This window comes from Episyrphus balteatus, chromosome 2 (genome assembly GCF_945859705.1).
Source record: "Episyrphus balteatus chromosome 2, idEpiBalt1.1, whole genome shotgun sequence".
Classification (NCBI taxonomy): Eukaryota; Metazoa; Arthropoda; class Insecta; order Diptera; family Syrphidae; genus Episyrphus; species Episyrphus balteatus.
In genome coordinates this window covers 125,988,648-126,010,270 of record NC_079135.1, presented here as the reverse complement: position 1 = coordinate 126,010,270, position 21,623 = coordinate 125,988,648, and the positions used below count along the sequence as shown (strand labels likewise).

Below are 21,623 nucleotides of genomic sequence, written 5' to 3'. Positions count from 1 at the left end.
TTTCAAGTCTATTTTAAGACTTTTTTTCCAATTTTTTGTTTGTTTTTTCCCTTTGAAAACTCAAAAACTAAATCTTGAAGTAGATGGCTTAAAAAGCTTATATTTTGAGTTCCATTGGTCGGATATTCAAGATTGAGGTTTTAAATCATAGAAAAAATGACATAAAATCATATTTCATAATTTAATTAAAATAGTAATTCAATTTGCCCTTCGCATATTGCTCGATGCATTAACAACACTAATATTGCCATATCTTCCATTCCAAATGCATTAAAACGAAATGGCCATAGTAAAAATTTTTCCTACGTTATAGTTCTTTCATTTGATACCAATTTCATTACTGGCCGCCAAACGTCCAATATGCCCATTCTCCTTTTAAAATGTTCGTCTTTTAAATGACGATTTTAATTGAGTGTGAATAAATTAGGCCGAAGTGAAGCAAATTTGTTTTTTAAATATTTTGACATTTGTTGTGTGCAATCAACAGGGTACAACCCCAACACAACAATTCGCTTAAATGATTCCAATATTAACACCGTTCAATTCTGTAGCGAGCGAGTGCACTTAGAGTCAGCAAATTAAAAGAATTAGTTGCTTTGTAAAAAAGATATTTTTCTTTGAACTCTTTATAGTACTTAAACTTACATAAAAAATTAAACGCCTTCTTGTTCATAGAGAAAACAACTGAATGTAGTCTTCAGTACTTTGAAGTACTTTGCAAGGCCTGATGAAAAGTTTCTAATAAGCGTGCGCTAGTGCGCAAGGAAAAAAAATAATATCAATAGCAAACATTTCATTGTTCGTGGCCATCTGACCAATAACACTCATTATAAATTCTTTCGAAAGGTACATTTACTTATACATATTAGGCCGGTCCTTATTTGCTGTTTTCTTTTTTTCGAAAATTAATGAAGACATCTACTCAATCGTCTATATATAAATTAAAAAGTTCTATGATTTTTTCAGATTTTATTCTATGCCCATTATTCGCCCTGTAACAAATATCGAACTCCTTTCAACCACTTGCAGTCGCTACAAAAGTCGATACTTTTTGACTGTTTAGGAAATCAACAGAGGTAAAAAATAAACTGTTCTTTTAAAGTAGCCATATAAGTATCAAAATTAACTTTGAGCTACCCAAAGACATCTAAAAAGGATATAACACAAGTATGCAAAGATTACAATATGGAATTTCAACTTAAAAACGAGGTAAAATGCTTTGGCACAAAATGAAACTATACACGGAGAAAAAATAAGGTATGAACCACCTTATTTCTGGTATATTTAACTTTAATGTAAAGTTTAAATAGGGATGACTCCCCAATAAAATGGAATTTACCTTACTTTTCTAGTAAATTTATAGCTTATGATTAACTTTACAGTAAAGCCTTTTTTTGTATGAATTTCTAATAGAAATTACTAGAAAGTTAGGTACATATTTAACCTTACTATAAGGCTGAAAATACTGATTTTTAAAGTAAATTGAACTTCTCTATGGAAGGTATATAATTTAGTTACAGATTGGATCAAGTAAAGTCAATTTCATTTTTATTGATGACATTTTCTAAATAAAATTGTATGCATTTATCTTACAAAAACTAAAATAAAAAAGTTGATTTTTGTAATTATTGAAAAGCATAACTAGGTAACACGTACTTAATCCTCAAAGCTATTTAGAAGTAAGTAACGTATGACCCTGTTATGTTTTTCAATAATTACAAAAATCACCTTTTTTTATTTTAATTAATTTCTGTAAGATAAATGCATACAATTTTATTTAGGCAAATATCCTCAATAAAAATTAAATTGACTTTATTTGATCTAATAGTTTGCGAATTCTTTATGAATTAATGTAATTATCCCGCACTCGTCACCTAAAAGTTTTGACAAAAAATAAAAATTGAACACAAATGGAGAAAAAATGGCGCACTTTTCAATGACAGCTTTAAGAGTTTTTTCTATGTATCGAGGGTACTGATCTCTATTGGGGAAATTTCCTAGAATTCAGTATTATTATTACTTTAGTGTAAGGTAAAATTTATTCATAGAATAGTTAAATTTGTAAAATATGTTTTACTAGAATCTTAAAGTGAAAAGATTCATACACTTTTTTGGTTGAAGGTATATTTGACTCTACGTAAAGAAAATATTGCTACTCGTAAGGTATATACTACTATAATTTGTTCACCATAACTTTCTTGTAAAAATTACTTTACGGATCCAAGAAATGTTCAATACGTAAGGTTAATTTTACTTAAAATCTAGGGCTTTTTACTTTAATTACCTTACTAGTCATATGGAGTATAAAATACTAGATTCATTTTTCTCCGTGTAGATTCACAATTTTTTTTTCAAGCGCATCCAACTTCACGCCCTTCAAGCAAGAAAACTGAGTTCAACAAAGAAACTCCGACCTCATACCGCGAAAATCGGGGTTGCACTCACACACTTGCAACTTTTTGTGTATGAACACAAAGTCGAAGGAGAAATCGTGGTGAAAAAACCAATACATATAAAATCGGCTCGGCGGTGATTCTAATTTCCATACTAATTTGAGCCGCCTTCGGACCAGTTTCTGCCTCGAAGTCGGACTCAGCTCCGCCTGAGGCGGAGCGGATTCGGACCGAAGTCGGACCTGTTTGCTTGAAGGCCGCCTATTAATAGCTGTCAAAAAATTGATAAAGAAACATCTTGAGTGAGAAAATTTAATAATATTTTCTATTCAAAAACATAACAAAATTGAAGTTATGGACATATTTTGTGACTTTGACTATTTTTTTTATGAGTTTAAAGAAGAACTTTATCTTTGCCATTGCTAATTGGCCATGAAGATTAATTGTTCAATTGTTTGTTTTATTCTTTTGTTGTGTTGTGGTGCTTTAATAATAATAAAAAATTTGCTTGTTCGTTTTAATACTTGAGTATGTTTATATTTTTGTATGTTTATTGCAATCAGTAGAAAAAAAATTGGCTTCGAAGTTTGGCAAATTTTTTTTCTAAGCAATCCAAACGAGAACGAAAGTCAAACGATAGGCAAATGACAGTTGCCTATCGTTTGAGTACCGTTAAAATAAAACGATTATCATAATACCTAATCGCATTTTAACAAGAACGAAGTAGTTTCAACGATAACACAGGTCTACAAGGTTTTTGGTGCCGAGACTATGATATACTTTTGTATAGGTTTTCGGGGTGCTGAATTCGAATCTAAAGTCAGAAATATCCTATCAGCTTCCGTTTTTGAAATATGACCGTTAGAAGATGTAAAAAAAATACTTTTGAGGTTATGCTTTATGTGAAGAAAATTTTTTTTTTTTTAGTATAAATTATAACGGTTTCTATAAGAACTATTTTCCTTCTTTCAAGATCTTTTTAAATCTTTTCGAAATCTTTTTTATTGTTCGAGATATCGTCAGTTTTTTGTAATGCATCAAACAGATATCACGTTTTCATCTCCTTTTTGATAAAAACACACTTACTTCATTTCAAAATATCTCGGGCAGTAAAAAAGATATTGCAAAGATTTAAAAAGTTTTTGAAAGAAGAAAAATAGTTTTTATATAAACCGTTATGATTTATATTTTTAAAAAAATCTTCAAATTGAGGCATGACATCAAAAGTGGTAAGAAAACGTTTTTTTTGCAGTTTCTAACGGTAATATCTCCAAAATAGGAGCTGATAGGATTTTTTTGACTTCCGATTCGAGTTCAACACACCGAAAACCTTCAGAAAAGTATATTTTGGTTCATCTAGGAAAAATCTTGTTAACTTCAAAATAAGTCCAAAATCAATTTTTTTGAACTTTCTAACGGTTATATTTCAAAAACGAGAGCTGATAGGATATTTCTGACTTCAGATTCGAGTTCAGCACACCGAAAACTTATAGAAGAGTATATCTTAGTCTCGACACCAAAAAAAAAATTAAATTTTGTTGACCAGTGTAATCGTTTTACAAAATAGGGCCCCTGGCTTAAGTGAAAATATGCTATTCGCGTGTTACATTATTTTATGTATGTTTGACCAAATTTCCCTTCAGCCGTGTGTACTGTTTGCGATGTTTTTAAATTTATTTCGCCGTAAGCTATGTTTTGACATTTCTATGAATGCATTTAACTAACCGGCCTACCCCAAATTTGAAAAAAAAGAAGAAATAAAACAAAATAATACTGCGCATGTACATTAGTTAAAGCAGGATGGTTATATATTTTTTGGGGGAAAACTTTTGGTTGGGGAATTTTCTGACAGTTATATTTTGCAAAATAATAAATTCCAATTCGATTAATTTTCAATGGAAATGTTTATATACTAATAACAAATGAAAATTTAAATTAAAATTCATAATCATATTGAAGAAAATCTAAACCATCTACTAAATTATTTTATGCTTTCTTATGTACTTTTTTCATGGGGGTTAATTAGGAAAAGAATATCGAACGCTCAAATTACTCTTTCCATAGCAAATGTATTTCACTTACCAATAGTTTCTTTTTTTTATATTTATGTTTCTTCAATTCAACAATATAAATACTAAATAACCAAATATAGTTTAAAAGAAATTCTGAATAAATTTGTTTCGAACAAAAATTATATTTCTCACAGCTTGAATTAAAACGTTAATTTCAATTTCACCCGGACGAAAATGTTGCTTGTTTTTCTTGTGCGACTTTGAAATTTTTACTGGCTGTCAAATTTGAAATCAAGGCGAAGGCGAAGTGGCGAAAATTTACTAGTGATGCCAATTTCATTTGGTAATGAACGCATTCAGTTGAATATATAAAAAAAATGCAGTAGGGAAATGTCCAATGTTAAAGGTATAATTACATTAGAAACTTTTTGCACAATTAGTCAGCTATTACATGAAGCCTCAAGAGGCTTGAAAGCTGAAACACAATCACGCTTTGCCGTCGATTTTGACAACTGCGAAAAGTTCAACTATAGGAAATCTGTGTATCCTCACACAATGACGCTTTTCTTACGTACGCTTTTTTTGACAAACGTAAGGAAACGTAAGAAAGCGAGCAAAAGTTCAACCAGACTGAACTTTTGCTCGCTTTCTGACATTTAACAGACATAGTTACAGTCACCCACATTATTATTGCGCCAAATGTGAATAAAAAAAAATAAATTATTGCAAAACTATGTGTGTTTTTTAATTTCTCTATATAGATTTTGCACAAAAAAACGACATCGAGATATTTTAAATCAAAACAATTTACGTATTAAAAACAAAAAAAAATTAATGATGTTTTAGACTAAGTTTTATTGTTAAAAACAATATATTTTGATTGGTTTTGTTTTTATAACTATAGGATTAAAGAATAAACAAATTTCTATGCATTTTTTAAACACATTAATATCCTTTTTCATTTTTCCACAATTTAATCAAGATAGAGACTTGGCCCAATAATTTTGTGAGTGACTGTGTTTTTTTTATTTGACAGCAGATTTTATGTTGCAATCAGCTGTTCAAAGTCAAAGTGACAGAAGCGCGCTTTGAGGATTTCTTAACGTAACGCAACGAAGCGACGCTCTAAAGCGTGATTGTGTTTCAGCTTTGAATCTTTTTTCTAATTTTCTTTTGATAATCATTCTGTGAGGCGCGTACTATTACACGATGCCTCTTAAGTCCAGCAGTCGGACTACGGCATACGTTCGTTAACGTGTGGTTGCTATTGCTATGTGTCCCTATCTTCTTCTACTAATTAAATAGAGAGAGCAATAAACAAAACGTTAACGTATGATATTTGAATGGCTTTAAAATCCATTTAATCTCATCAAAATAAAAGAAATTTTGTTCCAGATCATAATTTCTTAATTCATACATTCTGAATTTGAAAGAAATTTTGCTTTATTTATGGAAGAAAATGGATTTTAGAGACATTGAAAAACGTTTATCGCCAGTGATAAAGTTACAGAACAGGGGCCCAGGACTCAAATTTGACATTTCTCTTTTGATTTAAAATTTGTTGTTGTTGTATTGCACCAAGAAGCATAAAGAAATGAAAGAGAATGTTGAAAAAAGGAAAAGTGGAAAAAGAAACGTCAAAAAAGAATCTCAGAATTCCCACCCACGACTCTCTGGTCGGATAATTTTTTGTTTCATCTTTTTTCTCTTTTGCACTCATTACGTTTGAAAAGAGGCGCGCCTCTTGAGGCTTCATGTAAGCTGATTTACAAATTTATTCTACACCATATGGTGCAGTAGGAAAATGTCCAATGTTAAAGGTATAACTACATTAGCAACTTTTTGCACAATTACAAATTTATTTCTCGCTAGCAGTTGATTTTCTGATGAGTATACATTTTTTAAAACAAAATTTAGCTTTTTTCATAATTGTTTTTAAGTTTTCCACTCAGAAAAAATATCAACAAATAAATTTGAAAATTTCAAGCGCCTATGTCGGAAAAACTATCATAAAAGCATTAGAAAATTTTCACTTTTTGCAAAAAGTGGGCGGTGTAATTATACCTTTAAAATAATACAGTTCCAAGGAAAATTGAAATAAAAAATATTTTCGCTGTCGACTTTCAGGTGTAAGATTTAAATAACACAGCTTTCTTTCGAATTTCCCAAACGATGGCCGACAACATAAAATGCAAAGTTGCTGTCAGAGGTCTTTTTACACCTAATATTGATCATAATTTGATGTTTCTGAACTTTTAGATTTAATGTGATTTTATTTTTTTAAGACCAAAAATATCGGAACCTCCAATATACCAATTTTGAAAATTTAATTTTCACAAAAACGGTTCAAAAAATGTTGATGAAAAATTCAAATATTTCTAAGCAAAGGTCTATCTTTTGATGTAAAAGTTTTTTTTTTTATCAAAATTCGTTATTAACGTCACCCGCCATAGAAGGTTTTTTCAATTTTTTAATTTCTCACAAGCATTTGATTTAATTTCAACAAAATTTTTGATACAAAAGCATTAAAAAGCTTAAATATTCCTTTAAAAAAAAATCGAATTAAAATCGATTTTTCGTTCTGTCAAACATGCTCGGGACATTGTTTACGACACGTAAAACGCATTGAGATCGATTTGAATTCGATTTTTTTTACCGACTTCCAAAAAGGAAGAGGTATTCAATTGGTCTGTATTTTTTTTTTTTTTCTGTTTCAATCTCATAACTTTGGACTGAGTGAAACAATTTTGATAATTCTTTTAATTTCGTTCAGTTCTGGCCATAGGAACTATTAGAAAAACTATAAAATTATAAAACCCAGTTTTAGCCATGGAAGTCGGTTTAGTTTTTTGATAAAAATGATTATTTGTTGAAAGTAATTCGACATAAAAAATTAAATTTCGATTTTTGGATTAAAAAAAAAAAAAACTGAACTGTCAAATTTTTGAAATGGGGCAAATGTTTGAAATTTTGTTTTTAGATGTTGATTAATAACAATTAAAAACTACTAAATTCCATACCAACACATTAAACATTTCTTTTAAAATTATTTATAAGAAGAATTTGAAATTTTTTTTTTTTTTTTTTGAAAATGCATCTTAAAGCCTGGTACGCTGCTCGCGCTAAATTTTAGCTGAGATAAAATTCCCATACAAGTTATCGATAACTTGTATGGGATCCATTTTATCTCGGCTAAAAATTTTCGATAATTTGTATGGGAGCTAAAATTTAGCGCGAGCAGCGTACCAGGCTTAAGAGAAGAAAAAAAATTGCATTTTTTTTAGCTAAAATTAAGGACGAATTTTAAGAACCTCCCAAATTTGGATACAGGTAGCGTTGCCAGAAAGAATAGAGTATTTTTGCCTTAGGAGACGAAAAAAAGAGTATACATTTGAAAAAAAGAAGAGTACCATTTATTTCAAGTCTTGAAAATGTATTTTTTGGTGCTTCTTGCAGTAGGTACATAACAATTTTTTGTTGTTTTTAAACAAATTCAAAATTCATTTAAATTAAGAGCTCATTTTTTTTATCAATTTCAATGAAGCCCTATTCCTCACATCTCGCCACTTCATAATCATAACCGAAAATGTGCTAATGATTATGAAAGTAGACTAAGGGCCAATTTTTCAATAGTCAGATAAACAGTCAGTTAGTGTTTATTCCTCAGATAGAGCAAAAATCATTTTTTCAACAGGCAGATTTAGCTATTCCTAGGAATAAAACTATCTGCTTCTTTCATAGACGAATAAAAATTATTCTAAGGAATAATTTCAAAAAAAATGTATGTCAATTGTCAAAGCTGCTTTGAAAGAATTTTGACAAAAAATACAGAGGAACATAAGAAAACAAAAACAATTATTAATAAAAATGACATTTAATTTTAAATAGTTTTGAATTTGACAATTTTTTTTTTTGTTATTCTGTAGAATAAATTATTCTTGATTGAAAAATTCAATGTTATTATCTGATTGTTTATGAGCCTAATAACTTTATTAGTCAAACAGTTAACTGACTGTTTATTAGAAGATTGAAAAATCGGCTCTAAGTCACTTTTTGCATTGTTTAAAGAAAAACTTACATAATAGTTTTCTTATAACGATTTAATTGTATTTCTTTAATGCAATCACTGAAGGAGCAAGAAGTTCATTTAATGCAATTTCGCTTTCAAATAAACTTTACCCCTTAAATAATAATTATTTTTAGGCTAGATTTGATCCTATTTTTGGGAGTGACTTACACTTAGTCCACTTTCATAATCAAGGGCACAAATACTCTCTCAGTGAATACTAAAGTGGCAAGAACAGATATGACTCACAATTAATGGAGTTATCTTATCAATAAATTCATTGAAATAAAAAGAAATAAGAAGCTTAACTCAAATATAAATACATTCCTAGAATTTTTACAAGAAAATGTCTAATGAGGTCTTAAACAAAACAAAGTAAAAAAGAGAACAAAATTTTAATTATAAAAAAGAATTAAATTATTAAAAAAATCCTTTTTAAACATTTTTCTTTAATATCTAAAACCTGAAAAAAAAATCAAGGTATAAATATTCTATTATTCTTTTTATTTCGATGAATTATATTGATAACTGCAAAAGTTACACCAGTTCAAAAATTGCAAGGTTACGAAAAATAGTCAGTTGCGATTCATTTTGTTCCATAAAAAACAAAGTTTAAGTTTTTCAAAATAGCTTAATTCCTTTCTTTAATTCAATCTCATTCCAAAATAGAAATTAAAAAAAATAAAATTTTAAGTCTGACTAGGAAACAAACACAAAACTAAAAGGTCGTACTAAAACAACGACCAAAACTATAGTGTTTTGTACTCTTCAAATTACAATTGTTCAAATTTAGAAATTATAAGGTCGAATATCTTAAGCCTCGTTTTTTTTCATTCAATTATCTTTAGAAAAATTAATTTTATCCACCAATTTGTAAACGTATAGAGGTATATGTTTATGTGCGGTGGTACACTCAGACTTATAGATTATAGTACACATACGTGAAATAGAGTACAGTACTCTTTTTTACAGTACGATTGGCAACCCTAGATACAGGGCATCCAAAGGGCTACCTATGCCACTGCTTAATCTAGTAACAGATTAGAATTCAGTCAGCGTTCGTTAACTTTCATTAATCGATTCAGTTTTCTACCGCACCGCTCCCACTTCTGCTTTACATTCAGCAAATAAAATTTAGAAACATCCTCAAATTGATCTTTCATTTTTTTACTCTTCTAAACCAAAAAAAATTGTGGATTTTTTTAAGAGACGTTAGCTATCAAGCCATGTCTCTTTTGATCTTTTTCAAAAACGGAGGTCCATTCAATTAAAAAATACTTATTATACAAAGACACGGAAATAATAGCCTGCAAAAAAGTTGAGCTTTTCCGCAATTTTTAAAAAATATTGTTAGTCTAATTCTCCATTTAAGTCAACATTGTTTTTGAATATTCTATGTACGCATGTACATATATTTTATATATTTAACATATGGAATAAATATTATCAACGAATCATATTTAAAAATACAACACAAATTATTACTGATCTTCGGCGCTATTATTGCCCAGTGTCTCTATACTTTTTGATATTTCTGCCTCCAATGCTGGCAAATCGATATCAACTTCTGCCACTCCATCCATAATCATTTGATCAATTTCCTTTTCAATAAAAACACCCGATAGTTTGGAGAGTGTAGACTGCTTACGCCTGCCAGCATCTTTGCGTTTTGCACGTTCCTTTTTCCCACCTTTAGGTTTATCATTATTTTGTTTCTTATGAATAACTTTTATGTGATGTTCCAAAGCTCTTTTATTCGATAGTGTCATTTCGCAATTCTCAACAGTACATTGAATTTTTTTACCCTCGTGAACGTTTCGTATGTGTTGCAATAGATTCCTACGGTAAGTATAAAAACGTGTGCAGTCTTCGTAAGTACATTTGAATACTTCTTTATCATCTTCATGGCAGTTCTTATGTTCGTCCAAGAAAAATTGACTTTTAAATTCTTTGGAACATTGATCGCACTTATGTAGCGTTTTGTGATTTAAAGCTTTGCGATGGGCAATTAATTCGGACCATTTTGCAAAGGTCACATCACATTGATCACATTTGTAGGTTTTCGTGCAAATGTGGCGTGTAAGAAAGTATTCTTGAACAAATCCTTTAGAACAGATGGAGCAACTGAAATTAGAATTTGGTTTATTTTATTTATAATGCACAATAATACAGCAAAATTGTTTGTTGGTAATAAATTCATCACCTTAATATAGTCATTCGCATGGATCTTATATGGTTCTTATGTACATAATACATTTTTAGTTAATGAAATGAACAGAGGAAATGACTTAACGGTTAAAGATTCTAATGTCGATTTCTATTAGAAACAGAGTTTTTGTATCAGATCCAATGAGCTTCCGTAGCAAATAGAAATTGTCAAGAGATTTATTTTTATTTGTAACTGTGTGAGTAATTTTTCCATGTAATAAAAAATAACTGGTCAAAAATTTACAAAAACAAATATTCACATAAATGTCAAATACAGCGGTGTGTGGGAGAATGCGTAAATAGGTAAAAATCTCGTTAAAAAATCGAGATCTGTAAAATTTGATCTCGGATAAAAAAAAATCTCTTTCGGCAAATAGAATGACAGACGGTCAAGAATTATTGATTTTTTGCGGTAGATGGAAATTCACATTATTACCAAGAAAAGAATATTATGATTTAGCTTATTCTCCCTGGAGACCATGGTTGACCATTTTCGTATTTTTATCTCAGAAGTCTACTTTCACATTCTAAAAAAAAAAACCTTGGAAGTTAGATCCAAAATTAATTAAAATTTAGCCAATGATTAAATTTGAATCATTGAGAACGATTCTGGGCATTTCTATTGAAATCAACATTAGTTCAATGTTAAACTTGAGTTTTTTCCACACAATCTTAAAAAAAAAAAAAAAAACATTTTCATGCCATTGAAATCTACTAGTTTCAATGATAACAGCCTGACGTGTTTGTATATTGCAAAAGAATTTGTATACCATGAAACAACTTCTTTGGAGCAGGATATTGAAAATATTCTGTTGCTTTTGTTAGTAATTATAACTGAAAAAACACTTTCAATTAAGTTTGTATTTAAAAATTGGTACACAATTTTAAGGTTTTTTGTTGCTGAATATTTTAAAAGATAAAATAAAAATCAATGAACATGAACCTAATTTTAAATGAAACAGCTGGTTAATTCTACTATAAGAACTCGTTGTACTTTTTGAAGACTTTTTTCGAGATACGGTTAATAAAGAAAAACTGCTAATTTTTGAAAAGTTACATTTCTGTCGTTTCTTAAAAAGATTATTTAAAGATACATATTAGTAAAGGATTTCACCTCTTCTTTATTTTATTAGTTCAGAGTTTGAACGTTTGAACGAAGATCCGAGGAAGCCTTCATGTTAAAAACACCATCTCCCAAAAAATTGAACACGACCGACTCAGTTGGTATTGCCATGTTCAAAGGAGAGATCCTGAGAACCCCGTCAAAAAAGCAATATCATACAACGTTCCAACACGAAATAGAAAGAAAGGTAGGCCTAAAAACTCCTGGTACAAGCAAATGCAAAACCACCAGCATTCAGTTGTCCTTAGAAATGGAAAAATACAAAACCGGGAGGCTTGCCGCCGATTTCTGAGGTCAACCCGGCGAACCCCACAGGCGGATCACTAGTGTGAAGCAGTTACGTGGGATAGTTATGATCCCCTCGACATCAAGATCATAACAGCGCCGAGAAAAAGGAAGAAGAAGAAGAAGAGTTTGAACGTTCCGATTTCAGGTACCAAATAGCAATTAATTTAGTAAAAAAATTAATCTTCAATTTTTTAGCTTTTTTTTCATTCATTTTAGGTTAGAATTTTTGTCAAAACTAATTTTTAAAATTTTTTAACCACCTTAATTTAATTTTATATGAATAGTGTCTTTGAAACATTTTAAAGTTAGGCTTGGTTTTCGAGTTAAATAAAAAAAAAACTGAAAACCGAGCTGCTTTACCCTTTTCTCAGAAATGCACCAATGGATTAAGGAGCATTTTGGGCTGAAGGTGAAGCATACTTTTTTGGCAAGAAATCATATTCAGCACTAAAAACTCTTGAACGAATTTATTCTATTCTCAGCAAGAATCATTTTTGTGTAACATATTGATTTTTCAATTACAATTTTCAACATTTTTAACTATTAAAATATTTTAGGTTTGCTCCATAGTAAGAGTTGACTTTACAAAGTAAAGGATTCTATTTTTTTTATAAATTGGGCAGATTCATAAAAAATGAAAAGTATCTTCTTTGATATCAAATTACAAAGGTTACACACAGTGAGTTGTGGATGAACTCTTATATGGTGAGCCGTAAAAAATTATTTTCATTTTCGATTTTACGTTCAGAAGCGTCCAGAACAATCCAGAAGTCTCAACTCAAACGTAAAATCAAATTTACGAAAATAATTTTTATTTGGCTATTCACCAACACAGACATAAAACTTCGGAATTGAGTGGAAGAAATTTTAACTGTTAAATTCGATTTCAGAATCAGTTTTTGAGTGAAACCAATCGAAGACGACATAAGTTGCTCTTGCTTTTCAGATTCATTCGCTAAAATAGTTATTTATGAGAACATGTTTTAAATCAGGGTAAATAACTCTATTGATCGAGGATGACATATTTTTGCAAATTTCCATTACATTGGAAGATATCGACAGCCGTAATAACCAGTGCGGTGTGCACAGGACATTGGCCGATAGGGGAACATGCAGCAAAGTTGGGTATACCACACAATACTTATTGTAGCAGCTGTTTGGACCAGCAAGAAAAAGAAACGGTCTTCCATTTTCTATGCCAATGTATTGCCCTCGCTAGAAATAGAGCACTTTCTCTGGGGAGTGAATTCTTTAATGTCATAGATAACATCTCAGAATCAAAGATCAAAGACTTAATCTCGTTCTTCAATGCAACAAAGTGGATTTAGGACTGCCTAAACACTTGTATTTCCCCTTTTTAAAACCAATTTACATTTTATTTCAAATAAATCCCTTTATCACTCACAGGTTTCATGAGTTTTGGTATCAAAACGGCGCATTCTGCGTAACCGCTTGATGACCCATCAAGCTCGGTTTGCTTTGACCGCCATCTCTACCTACCTTTTTATGAGAGTAAAAAGATTAGAAAAAAGGTTTCCAGTTGTAGAACATACAAAGTTGGTTATATTGAAGGGTAAGTAGCGGAGTAAATTTTCAGCTACGGAAAATTTAAAGGTATTGTAAAATGCCTTTAGCCATCAAGCCAGTAAAAACTTTGGATAAAATGTTCAGAGGATCGAGAAAGCTTTGAAGATACAGTTCGTCCAGAACAACTAACCACAGTGGTGAACAGCACATCAATCAAATCAAAAAAAGATGAAATAGATTTACAAGAACAATAAATATTTTGTTCTTTTCCAGAGCAACTACATGTGGCAACAACAGATTGTTGGCGATTTAATAAACCTTTGTTTACATGGAGTTAAAGTTAACAACTTCTTATTTTTCAAATTCTAAAATATATAAGAACAATTTCGGTTCCTTTTGATAAATACTTACTTGTATGGATAAACTCCTGTGTGCTTGACTTCATGTCGACGTAACTTCAGTCTCTGTGTAAATTTATCCCCACATTGAGTGCATTCGTAGACTTTTGGATTTTCATGAACTTCCCGAATGTGTCTTTCCATATTATCAATCGATACAAACATCTTATTGCAAAAATCAAAACGACAATTAACATTTTTTATTTGTTCGGGTTTTTCTTCATGAAATACTTTAAGATGTCGTTTCAAGTGTTGACTGTTTGTATAGGTTTTGCTACATCCTTCATGGAAACATTTATGTTTTCTCTAAATTAATGTAAATATATTGTGGTTAATTTTATATTACAAATAACTAATTAACTTACAATCCCTGAGTGTTTGAATTCATGTCGATCCAAGTATACCATTCGCTTGAAAGTTTGCCCACATCCAAATTTGCAAACATATTTTCCAACAGCTGCTGCTTTGGCTTCTTCGTTAGAAAATACACTTTCCAAGTCGCTGTCCGAAGTATATTTTTTTTCGGGACGCATTTTATATTTTTATTTTATAAGTTCATTTATTTTGAGATTTTTTTAGACGATAAACAAAAAAAAAAACAAAAATAAACACCACGATGTGAAGCCGACTCCTTTTTTGATTGACACTTCCAAAATCGTTTTTAATTTGATCGAAGTGACATCTGCTTTAGAAAACAGGTTATTTCTAGTCTATTAAAGCCAGTTCACATTACTTGTTTTTGTAGAACAAATTTTTTACCCGTCAAGCATGCTATATATTTAAACATCAGTTCCCATGTTCTGTAATCCATTTTCTTCCATAATTATGGGCTATTCTGCTATCTCAGGGAAAGAATTCGATTCTTTTTATAGAAACAAACACCATAACGCGGGACCGTACAGAGATAAGGGAGCTTAAAAACGTTTTGATTCTTCAAGTTAGGAATAGGTTTATAATGTTCTTCCATAAAATTAACAGTGTCACATTATTTCTGAATTTAAAAAATTTAAGTATTGGATCGATCTAGTGATCCCCAGAGCATAAATATCATAAAAAATGTCTTTTCGAGCTCCTCAAGGGAAAAGTTCTAAAAAAATATAACCTTTTAACCTGTGTATATTTTTTTTTACTTATTCGCACATGTTCCACAATCGATCGAAAGTGAATTTAAATCAATTTTCAATTTCACGTGAAATGAAATTGCATGTTCTGTAGGGTGTGTCAAAAAAATCTAAATTATTTTTTTTTTTTTATTTTGTGCTCCGAAAAATCGATTGCTAGACACCTCTAGAATATACACACCAAATATGAACTTTTTATATTAATGGGAAGGTCCTCCGCTTCGCAATTTTCCATTTTTACATCAAGCTTCTACTAAAAAAAATTTATTTTTTTATTAATTGACTTTTATCAAATTTTTTTACATATTCTTGTAGGAAATTGAACGCTCTACGAAAAAGATCTTATACACTTTTTTTGTTTATCTAACTGTTTAATAGATATTTGAGGTCCAAAAATCTAGAAAATCTTTAAAAAATCGTTTTTTGTTCTTAATTTTGTAACAAATTGAAACAGATTACTCCACAAAAAAGGTCTTGTTAACTTTTTTCATTAATCTAACCATTCTAAAGGTATTCGAGGTCAAAGTTAAAATAAACGTTCTACAAAAAATTCCTTGGCATCAAATTTTAGTTTAGTTAAGATGATATTTTGGTGTATGATATTCTAGAGGTGTCTAGCAATCGATTTTTTCGGAGTACAAAATAAAAAAAATGAATTTCGATTTTTTTTTTGACCCACCCTAATGTTCGAACTGTCAGAACTGAAGGATCATCTATTTTTATTTTGTTTATAAAGTGAAATTACTGCGTGTGAAGCAAATAGGTAATTGTAATATTATTGCAAATTTGAATAGAAAAAAATATTAAAGTGTAAAATAGTGAATGAGTTGGCGAACACAGGCCATGCGCAGTTCCCAGTGAACCTACCCAAAAAAAAAAATGAATGATTATATTTTATGCTTCATGTGTTTTATGTATATTTGGTGCTAAACTATCATTGAAAAAACATAACAAAATAATAAAAATATAGGTTTTGATAATATTTTGTATGTGAGTGCATTCTAGTCGCTTTCTCAGCGCTCTACTCCAAAAATGGTTCATGTTACAGAAAAATGTTATGGGCATATTTTGTAGATAATTTCACGAAAAACAATTTTTATAACAACGTCTATTGACCTTCAAGCAATAGGTTCCGAGATATTTGCGAAATGTTCGTGACCTTTTTACCTCAATAACTTTTTTAACCGGCACGATATCAAAGTCAATTTTTTTCATCTTCATAACAATGTCGTTATAAAGCTGTATACCAAAATTTAGCTCACTAGGAATTTACTGGACCAAAAATAAAGCAAAATTTGTTTAAAATTTAGAATTCGTGATATAATCGTAAGTAGGTACTATACTATAGGTCAAGTTTAGGATTCGAAAAAAAAAAATCGACCTCGAAATAACAATCAGAATTGACATTACAATGATGGTGACAAAAAAGTGAGATCCGCAATTTTGTCTGTTTAAATTTTCAAAAACCAAATTTTAGATTTTTAAAAAATATTTGAAATTTTTTTTTTTTTTTTGAAAAATCAATTTTTTGAAAACGGTTCGATGAATTTTGCAATTTCGATTTTATGTGTTCAATAATATTGTCTTAAAAATACCAACTTTTTTTTTTGAAAAAAGAAAATTTTTATTTTTAACCATACGTGCGAGCCCAGTGGTCCGTTCTTTTATTAAATATAGTTAACTTTGGTTGTTGTGTCAAAGAAAATCGTTGTATTTGTTTTTGTTAGATTTTGTTAGAAAATTTCAACTTTGATTTAGGAACGACTAATGTTACATTTTGTTGATCTGTCAAAAGAAAAATTTTTGAGATTAATTTTATGACTGAATAAATAAGAAAAAATTAATTTGGTACTGAAATAATTCTTTTTAATTGAATTCTAAGCAAATTGAAACAAAAATATGCATTCAATAATTTCAAATATGGAAACAAACAAGAAATTCTCTTCTCACATCATCCCCTCTCTTCCCCATTTAGTTGTGTTTGACAGATTAACATTGAAACTCAAGTCCAGGAGCTGAGTTGAAAAAAGTAACAAAATGTAACTATTTGACACTTCAACATTGGATTTAGGAACGATGTTGTGACGTCACGATGTTACATTTTGTAACTTTTTTCTCATTTAGGAACGATGAAAGTTAACTATTGTTAACAATAGTTAACATCGTCGAATAAAAGAACGCACCACAGTGGCATTTTATTTTATTTTATTTAATTTTAAGGTTAAAGCCTTGTACGCAAATCGAACTAAATTTTAACTGAAATTTTTTATCTCCGATATTCTTCACTTTTTTCTGCGTCATAAATTGTGATAGATAAAAAATGTACAGGTGGAAACAAATATGTGAGTTTCTAGTTTAATCTGCGCACAACTTGCCTTAGTTAAAACTTAACTCTGCTAAAATTTAAAGAGAATTTTGTATGGGAGCTAAAATCTAGCTTGATTTGCGTACTAGACTTGAATAAAAACATGTGAGTATATGCAAATTTTTTAATACATACATACATTCGTAAAATAATCAATTTTGAAGATTTCCCGTAAAAAGTAAAAATTGGACCTGTCCCCTTTTTTGATGCTAGGTCCTCAATTGTGCAAAATCGTAAGCTTATGTAAAATTTTACATGAACTGATGACCGTTATATGAAAGATTTATTCTTATGGCGCATGAAATAACAAAAATCCAACTCATGACAACTAATGTCGTTTTCTATTGACTTTTGAGATTTTTGTGTAAAAATCTCAGATTTTCCACTGCAAATAGAATATGAAATCTAGTTTTGTAATTGTGTACGAAATCTAAGCGTACAAAAAAATAAAACAACAACAAATGTTCAGACAAATGTCAAACAGAGGAGTGTGTGTGAAAGTGCGGGTGTTTGTATGCGTGAATCTTGATAAAAATCCAGATTCAGATTTCTGATACTCAGATTCATTTTTTTTGTCATTTTTTTGAATCTCAAGACGCAAATAGATCATAAAATCTGAGATTTTTCCACTATTTCCCCTCTTCAACCCCCCCCCCCCCCCTTTCAGCTGTCAGATTCACAAATCTCATTCTGAGATTCGTCAATAGAAAACGACATGAATAATTTCTCCCACAATCCTCTGTGTAATCAGAAAGAGAAAAGACAAATATAGTTTCTGGAAAACCCAAAATAACCTATCCGATAGATTCTTGAACGAGCCTAAGACTTCCAATTTGCTTTCCAATATAAAAAAAAAAAACTGAACTCAAACACGAACACTTCTCTCTACTAATCACTTGCTTTGCTTCAGAACGAAAAAAAAAAAATGTTAACGTACGTCCTTGCTTTCTCCTCAATGCCACTTGTTTACCTTTGCTTGTCACACACTCTTCTATTTCTATTTGCATGTGAGTCAACTCTTTATCATCATCATCATGATGTATACATCCACTTTTCCAACAACAACGACTAAAACGCTCCTATAAATTGCCTTTTTACTGGGAATATAATGTATATTAATAAAAATTCGCCCACCCACCCACTTTTTTACTTGCCTCTAAATACTTTTTTTTTTTTCTCAACACTCGAAAATTCTCAAAAAATCTCTGATATTCTACTTTTATCAATGTATTGTGCACATGGCAAATGAACACACAAAATCAGTGATTCTCTTTTTCCGTCACATTCGTGGATTCACTTCACAGTACGCCGCAGGGGGCAAAGCATAGAAAGTCGTCCAAGCTCCGCTCCACCTTATAAAGAAAACATCGTCCACATTTAATACCTTACGACGACGATATACCACATATACACACCACAAAATAAAATAAACCAACATCACTTCCAAGTTCCAACCAACATTATTGTATATTGTGAGTGAGATTGGGGAGAGTGAGACAATTTTTTTTCGACAAGTAGTCTACTCTGCCATCTCCCTACTTATTGATCTCCGATTCACTTGGTAGTGAAAAATTGTGTGTCGATAACTCGGTCGGAAAAAAATTTTTTTTTAATGAAAATCCTAAACTGCTAACTGCGAGAGAGTTGGAGGTGTATAATATAATATAGTAGATCTGATTATTCATATATAAATAAAAATTATTTATAATTAAGAAAATATATTCGCCTTAATAAATAAAACACAATTTAAGTGAACAGACAAATAATCTACAACAAACCACACAAAAAAAAAAATTAATAATATAATAAAATGGCATTTGCTGGATTAAAAAAGAAGATAAACAAAGCCAACCAGTATGTAACAGAGAAAATGGGTGGTGCTGAAGGCACCAAACTAGACATGGACTTCATGGAGATGGAAAGGAAGACTGACGTCACAGTGGAACTCGTCGAGGAGCTGCAACTGCGAACGAAGGAGTTTCTGCAGCCAAATCCGACAGCTCGGGCCAAGATGGCTGCAGTCAAAGGTATATCAAAACTTTCTGGCCAAGCCAAAAGTAATACCTATCCACAGCCCGAAGGCATTTTAGCCGATTGCATGCTCACCTATGGCAAAAAGCTCGGCGAAGATGGTATCTTTGCTTGTGCATTGGTTGAATTTGGTGAGTCTTTGAAACAAATGGCCGATGTTAAATATTCCCTCGATGACAATATCAAGCAAAACTTCCTCGAGCCACTGCATCATTTACAAACTAAAGACTTGAAAGAAGTAATGTACCATCGAAAGAAATTACAAGGTCGAAGATTAGATTTCGATTGTAAACGTCGTCAAAAAGCCAAAGACGATGAAATTCGAGGGGCTGAGGAGAAATTTGAAGAATCCTTGCAGGCAGCTCAAATGGGTATGTTTAATTTACTCGATAATGATACGGAGCCAGTGTCTCAATTGGTTGTCTTTTGTGAGGCATTATATGATTATCATTCGCAGTGTGCCGATATGCTCAAATTATTACAAGAAACACTGCAACAAAAACGTGAAGAGGCAGAAAATCGTCCAAAAATTGAATTTATTCCAAAATCACTGAACGATTTGAATTTAGATGACCATGATAAGCCAATGCATTTGGAAGTTGAGGGTGAACCTTGGGAAGGTGGTAGACAACCATCGCCATTATCCTCACCAGTTAAGTCGCCTGCAAGGACACCAACTATTCAAAAGCCACCATCGTGTCAGGCGTTGTATGATTTTGAGCCTGAGAATCCCGGCGAATTGGGTTTTAAGGAAAATGATATTATTACATTATTGCAACGTGTCGATGAGAATTGGTATGAGGGTACAGTTAATGGTCGTACCGGTTATTTTCCACAGTCTTATGTTCAAATTGTTGTTCCACTTCCAAATACAAATTAAATTACAAAACCCTCCTCCCAAACAATTAATAACAAACAAAAACTCAGTCCTCAGCCTGTCGTCTCCAAGTCTCCAAAAACACACTCTCTCTCTAAAAAATATCTAGCATACAGGTGTTGCTTGATCCAAAATGTTACAAATTATAATAATTATTACTTTACAATTACGATGCTTAAAATGTATTGATATACCTACCTGAAACAATATTAATGTTTAATGTTAATGTTTTAACCATTTGATTCGTGCGAATTTCTAAAAAAAAAAGAAAAAAATTAAAAAAATATAAACTAAATAATTATTAAAAAAAAAAAATGAAAAAACAACAAAAAAAATAATATAATAATTGTACTTGTCTCTCAGAATATTATAAAATATTTTTTTTTCGTTGTTCTGTTCTGGGCAGAGGACGGCATAGCCGCTTCTTGCCTTCTCTCTTAAAAAAAATTATAAATTAAATAATAAAATAAATAATATAATAATTATGTTCTCGTGTCATTTTGTGAAAAGACAGTATTGTTAACGGAATTATTGTGCATATAAATTATATAAAATAAAATAAACAACAATTAAAAGAATAATAAATTTAAAATTTAAAACAAAAAGCAAAAACAAAAAAAAAATTGAAACAATAAGGAAAATTATACAATAAATTAATAAATTTAAAAGAAAAAAAAAATAAAACTATCTAAATATATATCTTAAATTCTATCGTTTTCTTTCATTTTTTTTTTTTTTTTGTTGTTAGTTAACATTTTGGGAGTTTTTTTTTTTCATCTCGTTAAAGGTCATGGAAAATTCGTGCGCTTGTGCTTTTTGATATACACACACTAAAAACTACACACGTACGTGTATAAGCAAGGATTCTCTCTTTCTCTGTCCTAAAGATTACAATCTGATGAAATCTGAATGAAAATTAAGGGGCAGTGTTGAGAGGGTGAAAATTAGAAGGACGAAGGGAGGCAGCATGGGGAGAGCTTAATGGAGTTGATATATTTTCTCTTAACATTTGCCAAACATTAATAAAAAAGGGACGAGTACTCCAAACAGTACTTGTTATAATCATTGTGCTGCCAAAAAATGAAAGATTTTTTTTGTATATATGGAAAATGTCCTTCTCGGGTGAGATATTGTTATACTCTGTTTGCTACTGGCCATTATATTATGTGACATCGTTTGTTAGAAGAAAAAAAAAAAAATCAATAAAAAAAACT

At 30.5% G+C, this 21,623-nt stretch overlaps 3 protein-coding genes across 3 annotated transcripts in view; 1 reads left to right on the top strand and 2 right to left on the bottom strand.

Moving 5' to 3' along the window:
• LOC129911371 (kinesin-like protein Klp10A) overlaps nt 1–4,641 on the bottom strand; it is a 52,971-nt gene extending 48,330 nt beyond the window's left edge. Inside the window, exon 1 of the mRNA XM_055989153.1 lies at nt 4,476–4,641. The gene's annotated coding sequence lies outside the window, so the exon portion shown is untranslated. The remainder of the gene's footprint in view (nt 1–4,475) is intronic.
• A 5,220-nt stretch (nt 4,642–9,861) lies between these two features.
• LOC129911387 (zinc finger protein 726) lies at nt 9,862–14,995 on the bottom strand. Its single transcript, XM_055989187.1, has 3 exons — nt 14,381–14,995; nt 14,029–14,321; nt 9,862–10,595 (listed from the first exon to the last, which is right to left on the bottom strand). Exons 1-3 carry the CDS (start codon nt 14,546–14,548, stop codon nt 9,953–9,955), a joined length of 1,104 nt encoding a protein of 367 aa, XP_055845162.1. The 5' UTR covers nt 14,549–14,995; the 3' UTR covers nt 9,862–9,952.
• Nucleotides 14,996–18,433: 3,438 nt separating this feature from the next.
• Nucleotides 18,434–20,427, top strand: LOC129911388 (endophilin-A). Its single transcript, XM_055989188.1, has one exon. It carries the CDS (start codon nt 19,312–19,314, stop codon nt 20,410–20,412), a length of 1,101 nt encoding a protein of 366 aa, XP_055845163.1. The 5' UTR covers nt 18,434–19,311; the 3' UTR covers nt 20,413–20,427.
• The last annotated feature ends 1,196 nt before the right edge of the window (nt 20,428–21,623 follow it).